Source organism: Mastomys coucha, unplaced genomic scaffold (genome assembly GCF_008632895.1).
Source record: "Mastomys coucha isolate ucsf_1 unplaced genomic scaffold, UCSF_Mcou_1 pScaffold23, whole genome shotgun sequence".
Lineage (NCBI taxonomy): Eukaryota > Metazoa > Chordata > Mammalia > Rodentia > Muridae > Mastomys > Mastomys coucha.
The window spans coordinates 53,951,724-53,973,014 of NW_022196906.1; the positions used below are offsets into that span (position 1 = coordinate 53,951,724).

A 21,291-nucleotide genomic window follows, 5' to 3' on the forward strand; every position below is an offset into this window, starting at 1 on the left:
TCTCTCTCACACACACACACACACACACACACAGAGGGAGGGAGGGAGGGAGGGAGTCAGGGACAGAGGGAGGAAGTAATTGACTAATGAATATGTGTGCATAGGAAAATGAAGAAAGCCAGGAAGAGCATAATAATCTATAAAACAGTTAAAATTCCAGTACATAAGCACGAGAGGGAAAGGGTTAAAGAGAGGAATCCTGTGAAGTTGTGGGATTCTGCCATTCTACATTTCATTCACAGGGACAAAACTCTTGTGTTTTCTTTATGTTGAGCACATTTCCACAGTGCATGGCTCTCAGAAGACTATGTGACCCTAAGTCATGAGTAAGCCAAATCAATTCTGAACTACTGTGAACTTTTGCACTCTGAGACTGAAGTATATCCCTCAGTTTTCTTCTCTTATTACAATGTAACAAACACCAAAATTTGTTAGCAGAGAGCTCCCAGGGGATCCTTGGCTCGATCCAGTTGAGGCTCATGAGTAAGCAAGGAGAAAAACTAGAACCCAGTGAACAATCCCAAGTTTTGATACCACATGCAATAACTTAATTTTTTCTTCTTTCATTCTTTCCTTCCTTCCTTCCTTTTCTTTTCTTTTTTTTTTTTTAAGACGGTTTCTTTGCGTAGCTTTGAGTGCCCTAGAACTAGTGCTGTAGACCAGACTAGCCTCACAGAGATCTATCTGCCTCTGGCTTTCAAGTGCTGGGAGTAAAGGCCTATGCCACTACGCACTTATTTTTTAAAGAGTTTATTATTTTTAAAGTATGAGTATCTGCATATACACCTGCATGCCAGAAGAGGGCCCAAGATTTCACTATAGATGTTTGTGAGCCACCATGTGGTTGCTGGGAATTGAACTTAGGACTTCTGGAAGGGCAGCCAGTGCTCTTAACGGCTGAACCATCTCTCGAGCCCCATTAATTTTTTTTTTAAGATTTATTTTACATGTGTGTGTGTTTTCCTGCATATATGTGCGTGCACTGCATTGGTTCCTAGTGCCTGTGATGGGTATGGTAGTTGATCTCCTGGAACTGGAGTTAACACATCATTGAGAACTGCCTTGTAGGTGCTGGGAACTCAACCCAGGTCTTTGACAAGTGCTCTGGGATGCTCAGCCTGTATTTAGTTAATTTCTGAGATGGTTTCATATATCCCAGACTGGCCTTGAATTGGCTATGTAGCTGAAGACTTCTAACTTGATTTTTGTGCCTCAACTTTCTGAATGCTGAGATTACAGAATACAAATTACAGGCACTACACGGGATTTACACATCTGTGCATAAACCAAGGCTTTGTGGTTGCTAGGCAAACACTCTCCAAATGAGCTATGTCCCTAGTCCCCTAAGGTTGTGTGATGAGAAAGCCAGGGTGCGGTCGGTACACCGAAGCAAATGAGCCTGGGAGCAAGTCAGACTTCAGAATTCTAACTTTTGATTCCTATTTTCGCCTGGCTTCAAGCTGCACCCAAGGGACACCTCAGTATCTCTATATAGATAATCTAGATTCCCTTCCTTCTGCAGTCCTCCTAACCACACGAGGCGACAAAGTAAAGCATTATATTTCGGCGAGCCAGGAGCACCTCTTTCTCAAACCCCCTCCGGGATCCAAGGCGCAAGCGCCACTCTCACGCTTCCTCACGCCTTCAACTATAGATCACTGCGCACGCGCGCCCTGGCTAGCATCCTGGGGCGGGGACACGCCCAGTTGCAGCTCGCACCGCGGTTGGTCGGAAGAGGACACCTGATCTCGGTGTCTTCTCTTGAGCCTGCGCAGAGTGCCCCAGCGTGCCCGAGACCGCACGCTGAGGCGCGTGGTGCGCGACCTCACCCGCCCGCCTCGGTCCCCGCCCCTTGGCCTGCCGCTCCGCCCCCGCGGGGCGTCCCGGGCCGCTCGTCCCCTCCGCGGCGGCCGCTCGCGGCCCGGGGTCGCCGTGAGTACTCTCTAGGCTGGCGCGTGGGGAGGCTGGATCAGGGATGGGGCGGGGCGGCCGGGAGGTTGGCAAGGTCCGCCCTGTCTAAGGGACCAAGTAAGGGATGCTGACAGGCTTCGCTCGGCTGGGCAACTGGCGGCGGTGAGCCGCAGACAGCTTCTTTACAGGGAGGGCCGGAGCTGAGGGCCTTGAGGGACACCTGGAGAAGAGGCCTCAGGCCCTGCCCTGCCCTGCCCTGCATGCGCAGGTGTCCTCGCGAGCATCCTCGGTCTTCCTCCCCCGCGGGTGCCTGGGTTAGCGCTGGCCCGCGGGTCTCGCCCCTCCGCACCCCGCTTCGCCCTTTGTTTAGTAGTCTGGCCCTTTTGACACTTCTGGTGGAGTGGAGTTTTCCTCTCCTAGCACATGAGCTGGAAGTCAAGCCCAGAATGTAGACGTTGACATCAGAATCGTCTCTTGGCTAGGTATACGTTAAATGGTCACTCTGAAAAGTGCCTATGGACATAGAGAAAAAGACCTTTTTGAATCTTCTTAAAGCTTATTTACCTTTGGCACGATCTCATAGAAATCGATCAAGCATGTTAACGGGAGCTGCCATCACCCAAAATAAACATTGAGCTTAACAGCACACTTCTCTGTGCACTTTTATAGCCTCTATTTGATCTAGCGCCAATTGAAAGGTTCCAGATCTTTCCCCCCCTGAACTGCTGCCTTAGATATTACATGAAAAAAAAAAAGATGGATAGATTTGGACCTATCAAATGTTCAAGTTACTTACGAAAGTTGTGTGACCTCCCTAGGTTGGAGTATTAAATATGTAACATGAAAACTTTGAATTAGGTCATCTTTCAGCCCCCTCTTCTTCTTCTTCTTCTTTTTTTTATGTTTATGAATTCTGAGATCCACCATCTGCCTTTTCCCACTCTCCAGCTTTTAAATCTACTCTCCATCCCCTAGAGAAGGGGCATGTAGTGTTGAGGATTCAAGTCTTTTTTACTAAAACAATCTGGTTGGAAAAGCTGGTCATTTCATAACTGTCTTTTTCTTAGAAAAACTGATTTTTTTAACCCCTCCTTTTAATAGCATTAGAAAGCAAGCAGCAAACCCTGAAGAGATGCTCAGTTTTCCTTGATTTCTACAGTGAAAGACCTTGAGAAAGTTGGCCCTTCTAGCCTAAGCTTCCCTCGTTCTCCTGCTCACCTCAGACAACCCAGGCTGGACTCTAGCGCTTCCCTCGTCATCCACAGCAGCGTTTGACTGTTTTCAATCTAAAAGAACCCTGGTCCCGAACTTCATAATTGGTACCTCAGCTGCTCCTGAAGGTGAATGAAGTCTTGATTTTTTTTTTTGTTTTGTTTTTTTTTTGTTTTTTTCGAGACAGGGTTTCTCTGTATAGCCCTGGCTGTCCTGGAACTCACTCTGTAGACCAGGCTGGCCTTGAACTCAGAAATCCACCTGCCTCTGCCTCCCAAGTGCTGGGATTAAAGGCGTGCGCCACCACTGCCCGGCGAAGTCTTGATTTTTAAAAAGCATTTTGTGTGATTTTTGTAAATGTTTAGTAGCAGCATTTAAGTTCTTATATTTATCTCCTATTTGTCCTAGGTACATAGCTAAAAGATCATCACTAATTCAATAAATGTGTTATAGAGGCTGAGAACGGTGAAAACAGTAAAATCTTTGCTTGTAGAGTTACAGTCAGGGGTTAGAGAGATGGCTTAGTGGTTAGGAGCACTGGACTGCTGCTCTGCCAGAGGTCCTGAGTTCAGTCCCCAGAAACCACATGATACCAGAAACCACATGATGTCTCACAACCATCTGTAGTGGGATCTGATTCCCTTTTCTAGTGTGTCTGAAGACAATCTGGTGAGAGATAAATGGAAGAGTGGTCAGAGCTGTGGGGAAGAAAATAATGTGGAGAGGGATAGAGAATACTAGTGTGGGTATTTTATATGGGTCAGTCAAGGTGACCTTTGGCCAGAGTGTGGATATCTAAAAAGGCATCCTGAAAGGGGAGAACAGTAGAGACAAGATGTGTAGTGGGACTATACATGCTGTGTTTGAAGGACAGCAGAGAGCAGAGAGGCAAAGGGAAAGCATTTCAACTCTGTACCCAAAAGTAGGGAGTATAGGAAGCCCTTATGCACATTCCTTAGCTTCATCAGTTACCTGGTTTTGTTGCTGTTGTTTGTTTTGTAAGATGTAGCTCTTCGCTGTCCTGAAACTCATTATGTAGGCCACACTGGTGGAGATCCTTTTGCCTCTGCCTTTAAAAATTCTGGTTTTTTGTTTTGTTTTGTTTTTGTTTTTGTTTTTTGAGACAGGATTTCTCTTTGTAGCCCTAGCTTCCCTAGAGCTCACTCTGTGGACCAAGCTTGCCTTGAATTCACCAAGATCTGCCTGCCTCTGCCTTCCAAGTGCTGAGATGAAAGGTGTGCGCCACCACTGCCCTGCAGAACGCTGGGAATAAAGACATGTTACGCCATGCTTGGTTTATAGTTACCAGCATTTTGCCAAATTTATTTCTCTCTTTTCCCACCTATTTTATTTGGAACTGGGGTAATACTTAATTTTTTAAATTGAAAATAAAATTCTGGTTGACCTACAATAAGTTTTTTCATACATATAATTGTACCTTACTCATAGCCGCCCCAGGAATATTTTAAAGCAATTATCAGATATGAGGTTATCTCATGTCTAAGAGCTTTAGTTGTAATTGACTTTTGCACCTTATTGTTTTTGATTAGTCAGATAGTACTGTCAGCTCAAGAACTGCTATGCAGAGTTTGCTTTGCTGTGTGCTTTATAGCCCCATCCTGGACTAGTTACTAGGTTTACCTTGGAATGGGAGAATGGACTAGAGACCCTTGGATGATGTAATAACTTAGAGGAATAGTTCTCAAGTTTTATGCAGCATAATAACTTTAAGGCTTGCTAGAATATCATTGAGTTCCAGCCCTGGTTTTTCTACTTCACTAAATCTCAGGGGGTAGGGGTTAAAAATTGGCATTTTAACACCCCTGAGTTTGGAATGGGTTAAATTGTGGTATATGTAGAGCCAGGAAGGGCTAGACTAGTGATTCCTAATTTTGGCCTAATAAGTAGAGCTTTTAAGTGATTTAACATATAGGCTTAGTTCCTGTTAAAATGTACTGATTGGTTATGGGGTATGGGTGTGTTAGCTGAAAGTTCCCTAGGTGAGCTCAATGTATACGTATGTTTGTCACTGGACTAAGCAGCAGAAAGCTTTAAAAGCCTGCTGACAATACCTTGGACATTATCTATAGTTCAAGCCCTCCTAATTTCGTAGCTGAGTGTTTTTTCATGGCCTGATGGAAGTGAAGGCTTCAGTGAGGCTAAAAATAGAGTGGTATAGGATGGAGGTCTTCTAGGATTAGAAGTGGGAGGAGTGTCTGTTGGATCATTGCTGTAACTATGTGGAAGTTAGGTTCCGAGATGGCCCTGGAGCATTACTTTAGTCTTGACAACTCAGACAGTGTTTACTACAGCAGCCTTAGTATGATTTTTATTTTCATTTTTTAAAAATAATTATTTATTTTATGTATATGAGTATATTGTTGCTGTCTTCAGACACAGCAGAAGAGGGCATCAGATCCCATTAAAGATGGTTGTGAGCCACCATGTGATTGCTGAAAATTGAACTCAGGACCTCTGGAAGAGCAGCCAGTTCTTAACTGCTGAGCTATCTATCCAGCCCCATCCTTAGTGTTATTGAGAACTCTAAATTAGATGATTGTTATAGAATGGCTTATAGTAATGTTGCTTTTTTTTTAAAAGATTTGTTTTTATTTTTATAAATGTGTGTGTAGGTGGATCCACCGGAGTTATAGCAGTTATGAGCTGCCAGGTGTGTGTACTGGGAACCCAACTAAGGTCCTCTGTAAGAGCAGTTAGCAGTACTAACCACTGAGTCATCTCTCCAGCCCTCTTGAATTTATTTTTGAGACAGAGTCCTCATAGTAGTCCAGGCTGACCTTAAACATGTGATCTTCTGTCTCTCCCCTCTTCTCCCGTCTGATACTGTTGGGGCTATGGGTGTGTACCATGGAGCTCAACTAAAACTGAAGTTTTTTTTTGTTTTGTTTTGTTTTTAAGAATTATTTTATTTCATTTTTATGTGTATGAGTACACTGTAGCTGTACAGATGACTGTGTTCGATCATGTGTGTGGCTGCTGTTGATCTCAGGACCTCTGCTCAGGCTCGCTCCGGCCCCGCTCCGGCTCCGCTCGCTCTGGAGTAATTTTCTGCAGCTGTCTTCAGACGCACCAGAAGAGGGTGTCCGATCTCATTGTGGGTGGTTGTGAGCTACCATGTGGTTGCTGGGATCCGAACTCAGGACCTTCAGAAGAGCAGACAGTGCTCTTACCCTCTGTGCCATCTCGCCAGCCCAAAACTGAAGTTTTAAGAGCAATAATGAGGGACTAGGGATATGGATTGTTGGTTAAAATGTCTGCTGTGCAAGTGTGAGGACTAGAGTGTGGATCCCTGGAACCTATATAAATGTCAGGTGTGCAAGCTGGCTAGCTAGACTAGCCTGTATTGGTGAGATACAGGTTTAGTTGAGAAACCTTGTCTCAGGCAGAGAATGATTAAGAAGGATTGAAGTCAGTCTTGGAGGCCTTTTTTTTTTCTTTTATGTGTATACATGTAAAGAAAAACGGTGATAATGGCCCAATATGGAAAAATAGGAGCAAAGAGTCTAAAAGAATCTGGTTCTGGTCCTTAAGGCTGATGGGGATTAGTACTGTGAAAGCTGTTCATAAATGAGCTCATTTGACACAGAAGCATTAGCAATTGGTCCTGCCCCTGTTCCTTTTCGTTTTACGGTTACTGTAACCTTATAGACTAGAGCAGCTACCCCAATCCCAACTTGAAACTTTTGAGTGGAACAGAGAGATGTATATTCTATTTGTAAAGTGCTTTCATCTTGGTTAAAGAACTACTAAAAAGTGTGTGTATGTGTGTGTGTGTACACGTATGTATATTTGCATGCATTATACCTCTTTATATATGTCTATAGATGGATAAAATATATGTGTGTGTATACTACCTAGCTAGTAAGTGGTGAACCCAACTGTTATCTACTTTCCACAGGACAGTGACTTATTACCAACACAGCAGAGCCTGCCATCCCCAGCAGATTGCCAGCACCTATGACATCATCCCCTTCTTTGTCTCATTCTGTGGTCTCCTAAATGCTCATCTCGTTGGCCTGGGTTCAGTTGGTGGTATGGAGGGGTGCTGCTTAGCACTGACCTGAGAGTGTGTGTGAAACCAACTGACCCAATGGTGAGGACTGACTCTTCATCTCTACTAATATCTAAGGGGTAGATAAGACAAAAAGCCGACCACCTTTTCCTGGTATTAACCCCCTCTTGCCCTTTTGATAGTAGCTGTTTGAAGTTGAAGGAAGGAGGGGTGTGAAAGCATGGTTACTTGAAAGGAAGGGGAGAAGTAAATGCTCTAAGAGATAGAGTAGTGGTAAGGGTTAGCTGTGGTCGCTTGCAACTATCATCCCAGTACTTGGGAGGCTGAGGCAGATGAAAGTCCAGGCCAGCCAGGTCTACATAGTGAGACTCTGCCTCAGAGAAAATACATAAAACAAGAGCCTAGGGAGTGATGAGGCAAAGCTTAGGTATGCTTTCCTCTGTCTCACTGAGTCAGAGCTAGGCTGTAGATAATATTGGACTCAGGAAGAGAGAAGTGCAAAGTGTAAAGGCTTGAGGCTCCAGTCATTCTGTCCCAAGGAACATGAGGATCTGTTCCCCTGTCCTTTTATCCTGTTCTAGTTCACACAGTAACAAAGATCTAACAAAGGATGGTTCATCTGTTTTTGTTTTTGTTTTTGTTTATCTCCAGGACATCAAAGGCCAGTTCTGGAATGATGACGATTCAGAAGGAGATAATGAATCAGAGGAATTTCTGTATGGAGTTCAGGTGAGGTTGCATTCCCCAAAACTCAGTGTTTAATGGTTTAGATTTCATTGCTGAGTACATCAAGAAAGAAAGAAGTTCTGCTGAACAGAACTGAAATGAGATGTAATGTTGGTGTGGTCTGATATGAGTCTTTCAGAACTGATTCATTGTCCTTACTCATGCCCAGGACTTGTCATGATCCTACAGTAAACAATATCTCATACAGGAAAGCTACCCATATGTTAGTTAGACATAATTGTTTTCCTTTCTCATTAGCCAGAGAGGGCCATGTCATCTTATGATCGAATCTTAAGTGGCTCCTAGAAAGTACTCATTGTTATCAGAGCACAGTCCTGAGCAAAGCTGCTAAGACTCTGAATGTTCTTCAGAGAGAATCCCTCTGACTTTACATACAAGACAAAGTTTGAGAGGAAAAGCTAGAGCTTGAAGCATGCAAACTCTTTCAACAAACCTGCCTGTTGACCTGCTGAAGTGTTCTTAGAGAGGGGTGGAGAGACACTTGTTCCATGAAATTTGTGGAAGGATACCACCAAGAACCTGTATGCTGCACCTTATGTCTCCTGTTCCTGGTATATCTTCATGTTCGTGTTCTCTCTCTCTCTCTCTGTCTCTCTCTCTCTGTCTCTCTGTCTCTCTCTCTGTCTCTCTCTCTCTCTCTCTCTCTAACTCTTATCTACCCCTGCTACCATCAATAATTTTACTGCTTTTTCAGGGGAGCTGTGCAGCTGACCTGTATAGACACCCACAGCTTGATGCAGACATTGAAGCAGTGAAAGAGATCTACAGTGAGAACTCCGTGTCCATCAGGTGGGATTCCAGGGTGACAAGGATCTTTAAAAGGCTAGAGTTTGCTTCTGATGGCTGAATGTATGAGTTTAGTAATAAAAGGTTGTTCAGAGTATTTAAACATGGCTGATGGAAGAGTCTAGGAGTTAGAACCACTTCTTAGTTATTCCCTTTCATCCTAAATTCTTCTACACCATTAGTTTCACCTTTGAGGTAAGAAGGGCTGTGGTCGTGGCCTGACATGTAGCTAAGCTCTTAAATATCAAGCTGCCTTGCGCCCTTTCTCCTGTTGCCAGGTTCAGTTCTTTTTTTTTTAAAGATTTATTTATTATTATATGTAAGTACACTGTAGCTGTCTTCAGATGCATCAGAAGAGGGCATCAAATCCTATTATGGATGGTTGTGAGCCACCATGTGGTTGCTGGGATTTGAACTCAGGACCTTCTGAAGATCAGTCAGTGCTCTTAACCACTGAGCCATCTCTCCAGCCCCCAGGTTCAGTTCTTTACATTGATGCTGTTGCTTCCTTTCTCTCATAATGAGCCTCACCCGTGGTTGTCTGTCTCTGTAGAGAATATGGAACTATTGATGACATGGACATTGACCTCCACATCAACATCAGCTTCCTCGATGTAAGTAGTGCCAACTGCATGTGTAGCTTGCCCTGTGGATTTTTTCATGTAGACTTTGTGTCTTGTTCTTGAGTGCTATATTTGGAACATATATTCTTCATCTCTATATTTCCTAGACCATCAACAAACAGTGGTATCTACTGTTATGTGCATGTGTGTGTCATATAGAGGAAACTTCTAGTCCATTTCTCTCTGTTGTAAACCAGAAGTGATGTCTCTGTTCTTTTAGGAGGAAGTATCTACAGCTTGGAAGGTCCTTCGAACAGAACCTATTGTGTTGAGGCTACGGTTTTCTCTCTCTCAGTACCTTGATGGACCAGGTAAAGGGTAGTGACTTTGGGCAAGTGGGTAACCTGAGTGGGGTCTGATCCAAAGTACTAACTGAAGCAGAAGTAAAGTTAGAAACAAGACTTTTGTGCTCATCTGTTTCCATTTTCTCTCATAGTGTCTTCATCCACAGTCATCTGATAGCATTCTTCTTGATTTGTGAAATTGTTTCCTTTGAAGATATTTCTTACTTGCAAAACCTCTCATCTTTCTAATGAAGATATTTGACATTTATTAAATAGCTTCTAGAGTCTACTGCTGTCTCAAATTTTCTTTCTCCACCATGCAGGCATGTCCAACTTGTTGACACTCCTAACACATTGTCCTCTCCAAAATTCACACTCAAGAACTGAGCACTTGAGTTACCCACCCCCATTACAAAATTCTCATAATATTTTAAGTCAGTTACAGTTCTGTGTTCAGCTGCTACATTCACAGCTATCCCTAGCTACAAATTGGATATGTCTGAGAGTATCTAACAGTTCCTATGTCTAGTTCTGAGGAAGCTACCCTACTGAACACTGACTTTGGACTTTGTGGAAATTAGAGATTGCACATATTGGAATTTTCTTTTATCTTTGCAGAGCCATCAATTGAGGTTTTCCAGCCATCGAATAAGGAAGGGTTTGGGCTAGGTCTTCAGTTGAAAAAGTAAGAACCTTTTTTTTTCTTTTGGTAAAGGACATGTGAGGGAGAAAGACCAAGATAGATATATGTATGTTAGTCAGCTTTACATTCTGTGACAAAATACCTGAATTATTCAACCCAGAAGAAAGAAAAGGTTTTTTTAGCTCACAATTTGAAGGTGTCAGCCTACAGTGCTTGACCCTATTTAGATCTTTGACAGCACACTGATGTATCATTGTGGAAGCATATGGTAGAAAGGGTCTGTTTAGGGCTGGAGAGAAAAGTCCTGAGTTCAAATCCCAGCAACCACACAGTGGCTCACAACCATCTGTAACAAGATCTGGCACCCTCTTCTGGAGTGTCTGAAGACAGCTGCAGTGTACTTAGATATAATAATAAATAAATCTAAAAAAAAAAAAAAGAAAGAAAGAAAGGGTCTGTTTAACTTAAGGTGCCTGGCAAACATGGACAGACAGAAAGACACATGCACGCATGAGGGCTCAGGATACTAATCTGCCTTGCAAGGGTGTAACTTCCTTTTGCCAGTTCTTACCTCCCAAAGACTCCTCCACTTCCTGACAGTGCCACAGACTCGGGGCTAAGCATGTTAACCTTTAAGGGACAGTCAAAAGTCCAGACTATAGCAACAAATGTGTCAGAGCCTTGTGTGTCATGTTTTCTTCTAAAAAACCTTCCTCTCAAATATTCTTAGGAAAAGTTAAAATAAAATTGGGAAGCCAGATTTATGGTTTTGGATGGAAAGCCTGTGATTTTTGGGTGTCTAACGTGACACTTTCTGGAAATTCAAGGAGAGGCACATCATTATCTAGTGCTTAAGGAAGAGTACAGTCCTGGAATGGAGCCACACTATTGTTTTCTTTTGTGGTTTTCTTAGAAGGGCTCCAGGGGCTTAGACAAGTTTAAAACACTAAATGTAGTAAGGTTTTTGTGTTAAAGGTTTGGTATTCAAGTGTTTGGTATGCAAAAAGAACTGAAGCACATTTTCCTACCTTGGACATTTCCTACCTTCTCTTCCCTTCCTGTGGAGGTCAATACAGATTTAACAGTTTAGAAGGACACAGAGGAAGGTCTAGTGGGCAGGGAGGGAAGGGCTATGAGTGAAAGGAAGAAGATTAATGGGTTTTAAATATGGCTAAGAATTATTCATATAGACAGACTGACTGAGTGGCTGATACAAGAACATAGACACAGAAAGAACTTGTGGCATGGTACGTGTGTCACAGTGTGTATATGTAGATCAGAAGAGAACTTGTGGGAGTTGATTGTCTACCATGGGGGTCCCTGGAATCAAATTCACTCAAGTTTTTATATACTGAGCCATCTTGTTGAAAAGTTTTTTTTTTCTTTTTAGATTTATTTTATGTTTATTATTATTTTGCCTACATGTATTTAACTGTGGTAGTGCCTGTGGAGGCCAGAACAGGTTGCTGGATAACCTGGACCTAGAGTTAAAGAGTGGTTGTAAGAGCCCATATGGGTTCTGGCAACTGAACCCTGCTCCTCTAGAAGACAAGGCAGCACTCTAAACCACAGCGCCATCTCATGATTCTCCATTGAAAGGCTTTTAGCAAAGAAAGGACATGGTCTGATTTTGTTTTTGAAAATTACTCTGGCAGCATGCAAAATGCTATAATAATTTTCCTTTGTTTAAAAAGTTCTTTTATTGCCGGGTGGGTGTTGCACACGCCTTTAATTCCAGCACTTGGGAGGCAGAGACAGGCAGATTTCTGAGTTTGAGGCCAGCCTGATCTACAGAGTGAGTTCCAGGACAGACAGGGCTATACAGAGAAACCCTGTCTCGAAAAAACCAAAAAGAAAAAAGAAAAAAAAAAGTTCTTTTATTGTTGGCTAGTGGTGGCTCATGCCTTTTATCCCAGAAGCAGAGGCAGGTGGATCTCAGAGTTAAGGCCAGCCTGGTCTCTGTAGATCAAGTTCCAGGACAGCCAGGGCTACACAGAGAAACCATGTCTCAAAATAAATAAACAACAAAAAAACTAGTTACTCATTTTATTTTATATGTGAATGTTTTTCCTACATATATGTAGACAGAAGATTTACAGGATATAAACTTAGTAATGCTTAGACTGATTTCGATATATTGAATGTTCTAAGAATCCAGAAATACTAAAAAATTACTCCTGATTTCTAGCCCATATATCTGGGTCACCTTATACTGCTAATAAGGACATAAGAAGACAAACATGTTTGTAGGATAAGAATTTTAAACATGCTGTTAAAGGGCATCTTTGGTATATAGGAAATAGTCAGTTTGCAATGTATCAACTTGATAACTTACAGTAGCAGCTAGGGCTGGAGATAAACATCAGTGTGGGTGGGACTTACTAACCATAGATGTAAGACTACTAAAGGAGCATGAGAGGGTGAAAAGAAAATAGAATCAAGGGCAAAAGATGTCTGAGTACCTGAAGTATCCAAGAAGCCTCCAAGAGGGTAGACAGGGAAGAAGAAACACAAAAATGAGGTCAGAGGAATCTGGACCCCCTCAAAGTACAGCTCCAAGTCAGAGCACTTGCCTAGCTGAAATGCAGGGAAATGAAGTATTTGATTGAACTTGGGAAAGGAGGTGTGATCATGGTCCCTGAAGACAAGAAGAGGCAGAAATAGATGTCAAATAGAAAAGTCAGTCTTAACTAGCTAGGATGATCACCTTGTCTCCAGAGAATGAAGGGCTGCAGATAAGACTTGAAGTAGAAATGGAGTTTGTATTAGGATTGAAAAATTAGGGAAACAGATACCTCATGATTTTCTCCAATGAGAAGAAAAAGAGATGATTGGTTATAGGTGAAGTTTTGAGTTTGAAGAAGCTGATGAGGTTTTATCTCAATAGCATAGAGTAATCCTACAAAGAACTTGTTAAGGACAAATGATTTTCAAGTTGAGTTGCAAGGTAAAGACCGTAAGTTCAGGGATTCACCTAACACTCCCAGTATTGCACTATTTGCAAGGCAGAAGGTTGTATTCTCTTTTATCCTAACACCTCTGTTCTGTACTCAATGTAGTTATCTATGGCATTAAACCTGTCCAGACTGAAGGTTTACTTTTATAGTTTCTCCAGAAATGATCTGGCCATTGGTTAGGAATGGGAGTGAGGCTTCCTAGGATGAAGACGGAGCTTTAGGACAGCATTTCATGTGATATCAAAGAGGCTTTAGTCATGCCCTAGTCTACCATAACTAGCTTTATATTCTGTGAGTCTATGGATTAGTCCTATTCTTCTGCTTGATATTGCTTAATCTTCTTGATCTCCCAGAATCCTGTGTATGTTTACATCCCAACAATGGAAGCATCTGAGTAATGATTTCTTGAAGACCCAGCAGGAGAAGAGGCACAGTTGGTTCAAGGCAAGTGGTACCATCAAGAAGTTCCGAGCTGGCCTCAGCATCTTCTCACCCATTCCCAAGTAAGTATTTCCCTGGAGTTGATCATTTCCAAATATCTTTCTTGTTTCCTTCTCGAATGCCTAGATTAATTTCTTCTGTCTTTTTTTCTCTGAATCCACTAAATTTTGTACCTGAAGCTACTAATAATAACACATAGTCCTGGTCTTCTTTGTACCCTTACCCTTCTGCTTTTCAGTATTTGTAACTCACCCCTGTGTAAAGCACACTATCTAGCTTCTGGAGGCTTGTGTATTTGTATTCCCTATTTTTTAAAAAAGTTTTTGTTGGCTTGTTTGTTTGTTTATGAGTGTTTTGCTTGCTTGATGTGTGTGCTTGGTACCCTCTTAGGCCAGAAGAGTGTGTTGAATCCCCTGGAATTGGAGTTACAGATGGCTATAAGCTGCCACACGGGTGCTTGGAATCAAACCTGGCTCCTTTGTAAGAGCTGAGCCATCTTTCCAGCCCTTCATCTTTCTATCTTATCTTTAGCTCTCTTTGTTATTTCTTGCCATAAAGAGAAAGAGTAATAGACACTAACTTCTTGCTCATATATAGAATGTACTGATTTCTAGACTCTGGAAATAAACATTGCTCCATTCTTTTTTTTTTTTTTTTTTTTTTTTGAGACAGGGTATCTCTGTTTAGCCCTGGATGTCCTGGAACTCACTCATCCTATAGACCAGGCTGGCCCGGAACTCAGAAATCCACCTGTCTCTGCCTCCCAAGTGCTGGGATTAAAGGCATGTGCCACCACTGCCTGGCATATTGCTCCATTCTTTGACCCTGGTTCTATAGTTCTACACTTTTAGTTTCTTGTGATTGTCCAAAGGTGAACACAAAGCTACATTTGTAGTGTCCCAGGGATCACTGTTGATGGTTGGACAGTTGACATTAGGTTTAGGATACAACTACTTGCCTAGCATAGTATTGAATGCTTAGACCTCTTCTCACACAACAAAAAATAATCATATCATCTTCAAAGAGTTATACTTAGCCATACTTAGTCTTTTTTTTTTTAAAGATTTATTTATTATTATAAGTAAGTACACTGTAGCTGTCTTCAGACACACCAGAAGAGGGCATCAGATCTCTTATGGGTGGTTGTGAGCCACCATGTGGTTGCTGGGATTTGAACTCAGGACCTTCAGAAGAGCAGTCAGTGCTCTTGCCCATTGAGCCATCTCACCAGCCCCATACTTAGTCTTAATGACATGGTGGCTTAGGCTCTGCCTCTGCTTTTCTTCTATGCTACAACCTAAAATACATAAAAATAATGATATAAAAGCCAGTTGTTATTGTTCTCTTTTAACACTTCAAGATAGCAATAGACTGTCCTTTGGATTTGTGATTGTTTGTGGCCTATGATGTTCTTACCTATACTCTTCTAGAGCTCATAGTGAATTCCAAGTTTTATTGTGTGTGTGTGTGTGTGTGTGTGTGTGTTTCAAGACAGGGTTTCTCTTTGTATCCCTGGCTGGCATGGAACTCACTCTGTAAACCACGCTGGCCTCAAACCCACAGAGATCTTCCTGCATTTGTCTCTACTGCTCAGCTTTGATTCCTTCTTCTTTGCTCTTTCTCTAAAGGTCTCCCAGTTTTCCTATCATACAGGACTCCATGCTGAAAGGCAAACTGGGTGTACCAGAGCTTCGAGTTGGACGCCTTATGAATCGTTCCATTTCTTGCACCATGAAGAACCCAAAAGTAGAGGTGTTTGGCTATCCCCCCAGCCCCCAGGCAGGTCTCCTGTGCCCCCAGCACGTGGGCCTCCCTCCCCCAGCACGGACTTCTCCTTTGGTACATGGGCTGGGGATGGCTTGATGTGGGCATCAGAAGGGTGGGGGTGGACATAAAGGGGGAGGATAACTTTTCAAAGGGGTGGAGTGCAGTAGAGCTTTCCAGTCAAGTTCAGACATACATCATGAATGATATAGAGTGATATAGGATTTAACTATTAAATACTTGTATCTAAACTATCATGTCTGACAGGCTTATCTGATAGTAGTTTATAAAGGAAAGTCTGGAGATTGACAAGCCAAGGAGAATTCATGTATAGTGTAGGTCATGGTTACTACTTGGTAATAAGTTGCTGTGTGAGCCTATTCTAGCTTTGAAGATGGTTAAAGACAGGTGAACTTTTTCAGAACCTTTAATAAAAACTTCTAAAGATCTTTCCAGCCTTGTGATTACTTAGGCTGATCTGAGCTAAGGCTTAGCAATTTTAGGAGAATTCTGGGTTGTGGGTGTGAATGAGGTGTGTTTGAGTCCCACTTAATTGGGGACTAATGGACTCTGTCTTGTGCTCTTATTAGGTCAGTGGTCACTGCAAGAACATCCCCACTTTGGAGTATGGATTCCTTGTCCAGGTAAACAAGTCCAGATCTTTTCCAGAGCTCTTCCCTGTTGCTCACCCATCCAACTGTCTAAATTTCCTAGCTCTTGAGTCACTTATTTCCTGAGTTGATTTGTTCCCAGAACTATGTTGAGTGCTGATTGAGTAAATAAGAGAAAAAGAAAGCCTGTATTCCATCCTTAAGAGGGTCACAGCATTACTGTGAGCAGTGATTCTTAACCTTCCTAGTGCTGCGACCCTTTAGTACAGTTCCTTATGTTGTGGTGACCTCCAACCATAAAATTGTTTTCGTTGCTACTTATAGCTGTAATTTTGCTACTATTATGTATTGTAATATAAATATCTGTGTTTTCAATGGGTTAAGGTGACTCTTGTGAAAGGTTCATTCTACTCCCAAAGGAACCTGATCCTCAAGCTTAGAACCACTGGTTTATATAGGCTAAATAACTAGCCCACAAACATGTAAGTGGGGACAGCCTGATTTACACACAAGAACAACTTAAGTCAGTGTTACGTAAATAAAAAAATTAAAACCAAGTAGTTTAAGATATTTCTGTAAGAGCTCTGGATTTGTCCCATCTTCCTAGTATGGGGCCATTATGAAACTGTCCCGCAGTTTCATGGGGTGTGTGTGGGTGTGTGTGTGGGTATGGGTGTGGATGTGGGTGTCTATGTAGGAGATGGGCTAATTGCCTAAGGTGGTAGAAATGGCATAAGCTCTGCCCACCAATATCTAATCTTGGATTGAATACTCACATGCCACGAATAAAAAGTCTAAAGTGACTTTAACCACTTCAACCAGTTAATTAGTACCTGTTCATAAAATACTTTCATGGGAGTCTGTGAAATGGCTTAGCTGGTAAAAGCACTAACTATGCAAGTCCCCAGGATGCGCATTAAGGTGGAAGGACAGAGTCTCTCTGTGTAGCTCCTGGGACTCACTTTGTAGATCAGGCTGACCTAGAACTCTCAGAGATCCACCTGTCTCTGCCTCCCAAGTGCTGGGATCAAAAACCTAGTTTAGAATTTCACTTTTTAAATTTAATTAGAGGAGGATAAAAGTGCATATATGTGCATGCATGCACACACTTGTGTACCATAACACTATGTGAAGGTCATAAGTGGGTGTTGGTTCTTTCCTTCTGCGTATGGGTCCCAGTAACTCAGGTTCACAGGCGTGACGCCCTGTCCCAAAATTTGAATGCTCCCATGGATAAATCTCATTTCTTACAGCATACCTATGAGGTGCATAATATACCACTTTATAAATGAAGAAAACAAGATTAAATTTATCTGACTCTCCTAGTTATATTTGATAGTAAATAGCTGATGTAGATATCAACTCAAGAGTTCTATCTTGGGCTGGTGAGATGGCTCAGCCGGTAAGAGCACCGACTGCTATTCTAAAGGTCGTGAGTTCAAATCCCAGCAACCACATGGTGGCTCACAATCACCCATAATGAAATCTGAAACCCTCTTCTGATGTTCTGAAGACAGCTACAGTATACTCATTTATAATAATAAGTGAATCTTTAAAAAAAAAAAAAAAGAGTTCTATCTCAAAGGTCATACTGTTCTTATTTGTACAGTAACAAATAGAGTTACCGCCAGTTTAAGTTCAAGATCCAAGGTAGAAAAACTTAAATTATTTCCATTATCTTCAAAACAACAAGAAGAATATCTATAATTTCAAAAGATATGGACTCTGATCTCTCTCCAGATTATGAAGTATGCAGAGCAGAGGATCCCAACGTTAAATGAGTACTGTGTGGTGTGTGATGAGCAGCATGTCTTCCAGAATGGGTCCATGCTCAAGGTATATGCCCCTGCTCTGACCCTCTTCCTTGACCATCTCTCCTTTCTTCCTAGGCCTGTATTAAAGAATGAGTTCTGTTCTCAATCCTGGAAACTCTAGAAATAATTGTTTTCTTAGAAAACAATTTTCTCTGGACTATAAACAGGGGTCTGGTATTGACCAGGGTGTACTTAGCTATTCCCAAATCTTAGAGGGTAGGCAGAACACTTAGCTATAAATTATAATCTGTGTGTATATATTTAAGAATAAGGAGCAGTGTTCTGGAAACTTAGAAGAGAGAACCTCTAACTACCTTCAAGACCAAAGAAAACTTTATAGGTAGACAAAAATCACTCAAACTTACTAGTAAGGCATTTAAATTTTGATTGATAGTCCCCTTCAACATACCCTGCCCACCCCAGATTCTTGCCTTACCCTAGAATTGCATAAAGTCGTTCTATCTTTCCCTACATCTTCTCAATATACAACTCATAGCTCCACTGTTTTATGTGTCCCTTCAGCCAGCTGTCTGTACTCGTGAGTTATGTGTCTTCTCCTTCTACACACTGGGAGTCATGTCTGGAGCTGCAGAAGAAGTGGCTACGGGAGCAGAGGTAGGAAAAAGACACTAGGGAATTGGGATCAAGAAGAGGCCAAACATGGTGGCACATGCCTCTAATCTCAGGATTTGGAAAGCAGAGGCAGGAAGGTCTCTGAATTTGAGGCCAGCTTGGTCTCCATAGTGAGTTCCAATGCAACTAGAACTATATAGCAAGACCCTATCTCAAAACTAGGAAAAAAAAAAAAAAAAAGCAAAGGAACTCAGTAATTTCATTCCTTGGAATTTAGCATCCAAATATACTTTTAAAAAAAAAAGAATTAATTTATTATATATATGTACAGTGAAGCTGTTTTCAGACAAACCAGAAGAGGGCATCAGATCTCATTATAGATGATTGTGAGCCACCATGTGGTTGCTAAGATTTGAACTCAGCAACTCTAGAAGAGCAGTCAATGCTCTTAACCACTGATCCATCTCTCTAGCCCCCAAATATACTTAATAATGCTTAATGATATTCACTACAATATAAAGCTTATAATAAAACAAAAATGGATAATAGACTCTGTAGGAGGTCCATTTCCAATTATGGCCTATCCCTACATTGAAAATACTGAACAGATGTTATTTATACACATCAAATTGTAATACACAGTTATGTCCAAAATCAAATATAACTCAGGCTTGTGGTGGTGACATGTTCCTTTAGCTTCCTAGCTGCTTGGAAGAGGGTTTTTTCAGCTAAAGAGTTGCAAGTGCTTACTTAGCAGAGGTGAGGTCCTCGGTTCATTCCCAGCCCTCTTTACTCAAGAAGGAAAGAACAGGTAAGTATTTGTATATCAGAATATCTGGAAGGCTACTCATCAAATTTTATAGTTATTTGGGAGCAAATGAATTTGTTTGGGGGAGTAGAGATGGTATTTATTTTCTTTAATCATTTTGCTAGTATTTGAACTTCAGGTAAAGATTTATTTTTATTTTATGTGTATAAGTGTTTTTCCTGCATGTATGTATGTGTACTCTGTGAGTGTCTGATGTCCACAGAGGTCAGATGAAAGGTATCAGACCCTCTAGAATTGGAACTACAGACTACCATAAGCTGTCATGTGAGTGCTGGGAACTGAACCCTGGTCCTCTGTGAGAGCATCAAGTATTCTTACCCCTTGAGTCATTTCTATAGCCCTAGTATTTTTACAATTTTGTATTTTTCTAATTAGAAAGGCATGAAAAAGTATTTGCAGTCTGGAGACCACTTGACTCCCAAAACTTGGTGGTCATTTAGTTCTTCCCCTTTCTTTTCTCCTAAGGTGGTAGATCTGCTGGTGGCCATGTGTAGAGCAGCTTTGGAGTCCCCTAGAAAAAGCATCATCTTCGAGCCTTATCCCTCTGTGGTAGACCCCACTGATCCCAAGACTCTGGCCTTTAACCCTAAGGTATAGTTGTTTGGGAAGAAAAAGCTAATAAATAAAAATGGTAAATGGTGGGAGGTTCGGTTGTCATTTCAATATATACAGTTGAAGTAAAAGACAAGAAATTGAACACTTGTCTCTTGGTACTCTTTAATTCTAGGGTTAATCTGATGAAATAGCTGGGCTTGTCAAAAGAAGGGAAGAAAAATTAGTACCTGTTATAATCATATTGGCGAGAACATAAGTTTGAGCTAGATGTGGTGGCTCATACCTGCAGTCCCAGCACTTGGACTGAGGCAGGAGAATTGCTTATGGTTTGAGGCCAGCTTGGATTACATTGTAAACTTGAGGCTAAATTAGACTGTACCCTGAGATCATGGCTGGAAGGAAAGTAAAGCAGAACAACAATGCAGGAGAAAGGCTTTTGGGAGCCAGCCAGATCTGGATTCCATCAGAAGATCTTTGGCTTCACTTAATCTTTCTTATTTTCAACTGCCCTTCCTGTAGTAGTTATTTTGTGGATTGTTATAAAAATGAGAGATAATGTATATAAAATACCCTATAAGGGTTCTCCAGAGGAACAGCTGTGAATAACTGTAAATATATTCCATTCACACCCATGTGAATTATAGAGGGAGAGTTTATTATGTGAAATAATCCCATCTACTTAGAGAAGTTAAGAAGTCCCCATATCTACAGTAAGCAAGCTGGGAATTCCAGAGAGCCTGTGATGAATGACGTTCCAGTTTCAGTCCAGAGGCTTGAGAGCCAGGCCTGTTGTTCCAGTCTGAGAATCATATAGGGTCAAGACTCATAGGGCCAATTTTGCAATTCATTCAGATCTAAAGCTGGGAGGAAAATACCCTCTTATTCAAGAGCCTGGGTTGAGGAAGGTTAGCTTTTTTTATTCCATTTGAGTCTTTGACTAGATGAGATCCTTATTAAGGAATATGATCTTCTTTGCATAGTATACTTATTCAGCTGTTAATCAGAGCTTCAGAACATCTCCACAACAAACCCAGAAATCATGTTTGACCAAATAAGTAGGTACCCCATTGACTTTTTTTTTCCAAGATAGGCTTTCTCTGTGTAGCCCTGGTTGTCCTGGAAGTCACTCTGTAGACCAGGCTGGCCTCAAATTCATAGAGACCCACCTGCCTCCTCTTCCCATGTGTATTAAAGGCATGCATCACCAGCTTTCAAAATTACTTTTAAAATTAACCGTCACTGTATGTCACAATGCCTTCACTGTTATGTCAGTACATTGGGTACAAAAAAAATATAACTAGATTTATACATTTCTTTAATTCTGAGTACATATCTGAGGATGGCCAGAGTTACAAAAAGATCCTGGGGTATAACTCAATGTAGATGTATAACTCAGTCAGCATGTATGATGCCATGGGATCAATCCCTAGCAACACCAAAATCCTGACATGAAAAAAAAAAAAATCAAACAAGCAGAATACCTCTTGTCGTTTGCAAACAGGGCTTGA

At 41.6% G+C, this 21,291-nt stretch overlaps 1 protein-coding gene across 12 annotated transcripts in view; it reads left to right on the forward strand.

The window, feature by feature from the left end:
* Window positions 1-1,776: 1,776 nt before the first annotated feature.
* The window catches only part of Parp6 (poly(ADP-ribose) polymerase family member 6), a 33,886-nt gene continuing 14,371 nt past the window's right edge, over window positions 1,777-21,291 (forward strand). For 4 of the 12 annotated variants that reach the window (XR_004111394.1, XR_004111395.1, XM_031343683.1 and 1 more), the window contains exons 1-14: window positions 1,777-1,932; window positions 3,013-3,251; window positions 7,043-7,237; window positions 7,808-7,885; window positions 8,598-8,692; window positions 9,243-9,303; window positions 9,533-9,623; window positions 10,215-10,281; window positions 13,550-13,699; window positions 15,266-15,476; window positions 15,992-16,045; window positions 17,753-17,848; window positions 18,349-18,441; window positions 19,694-19,819. Coding sequence is in view for 10 of the 12 variants with exons in the window: in XM_031343683.1 (XP_031199543.1) it covers window positions 7,235-7,237; window positions 7,808-7,885; window positions 8,598-8,692; window positions 9,243-9,303; window positions 9,533-9,623; window positions 10,215-10,281; window positions 13,550-13,699; window positions 15,266-15,476; window positions 15,992-16,045; window positions 17,753-17,848; window positions 18,349-18,441; window positions 19,694-19,819 (1,125 nt within the window). In the remaining 2 variants the exon portion in view is untranslated. The other 8 variants (XM_031343686.1, XM_031343688.1, XM_031343692.1 and 5 more) reach the window with 8 other exon arrangements.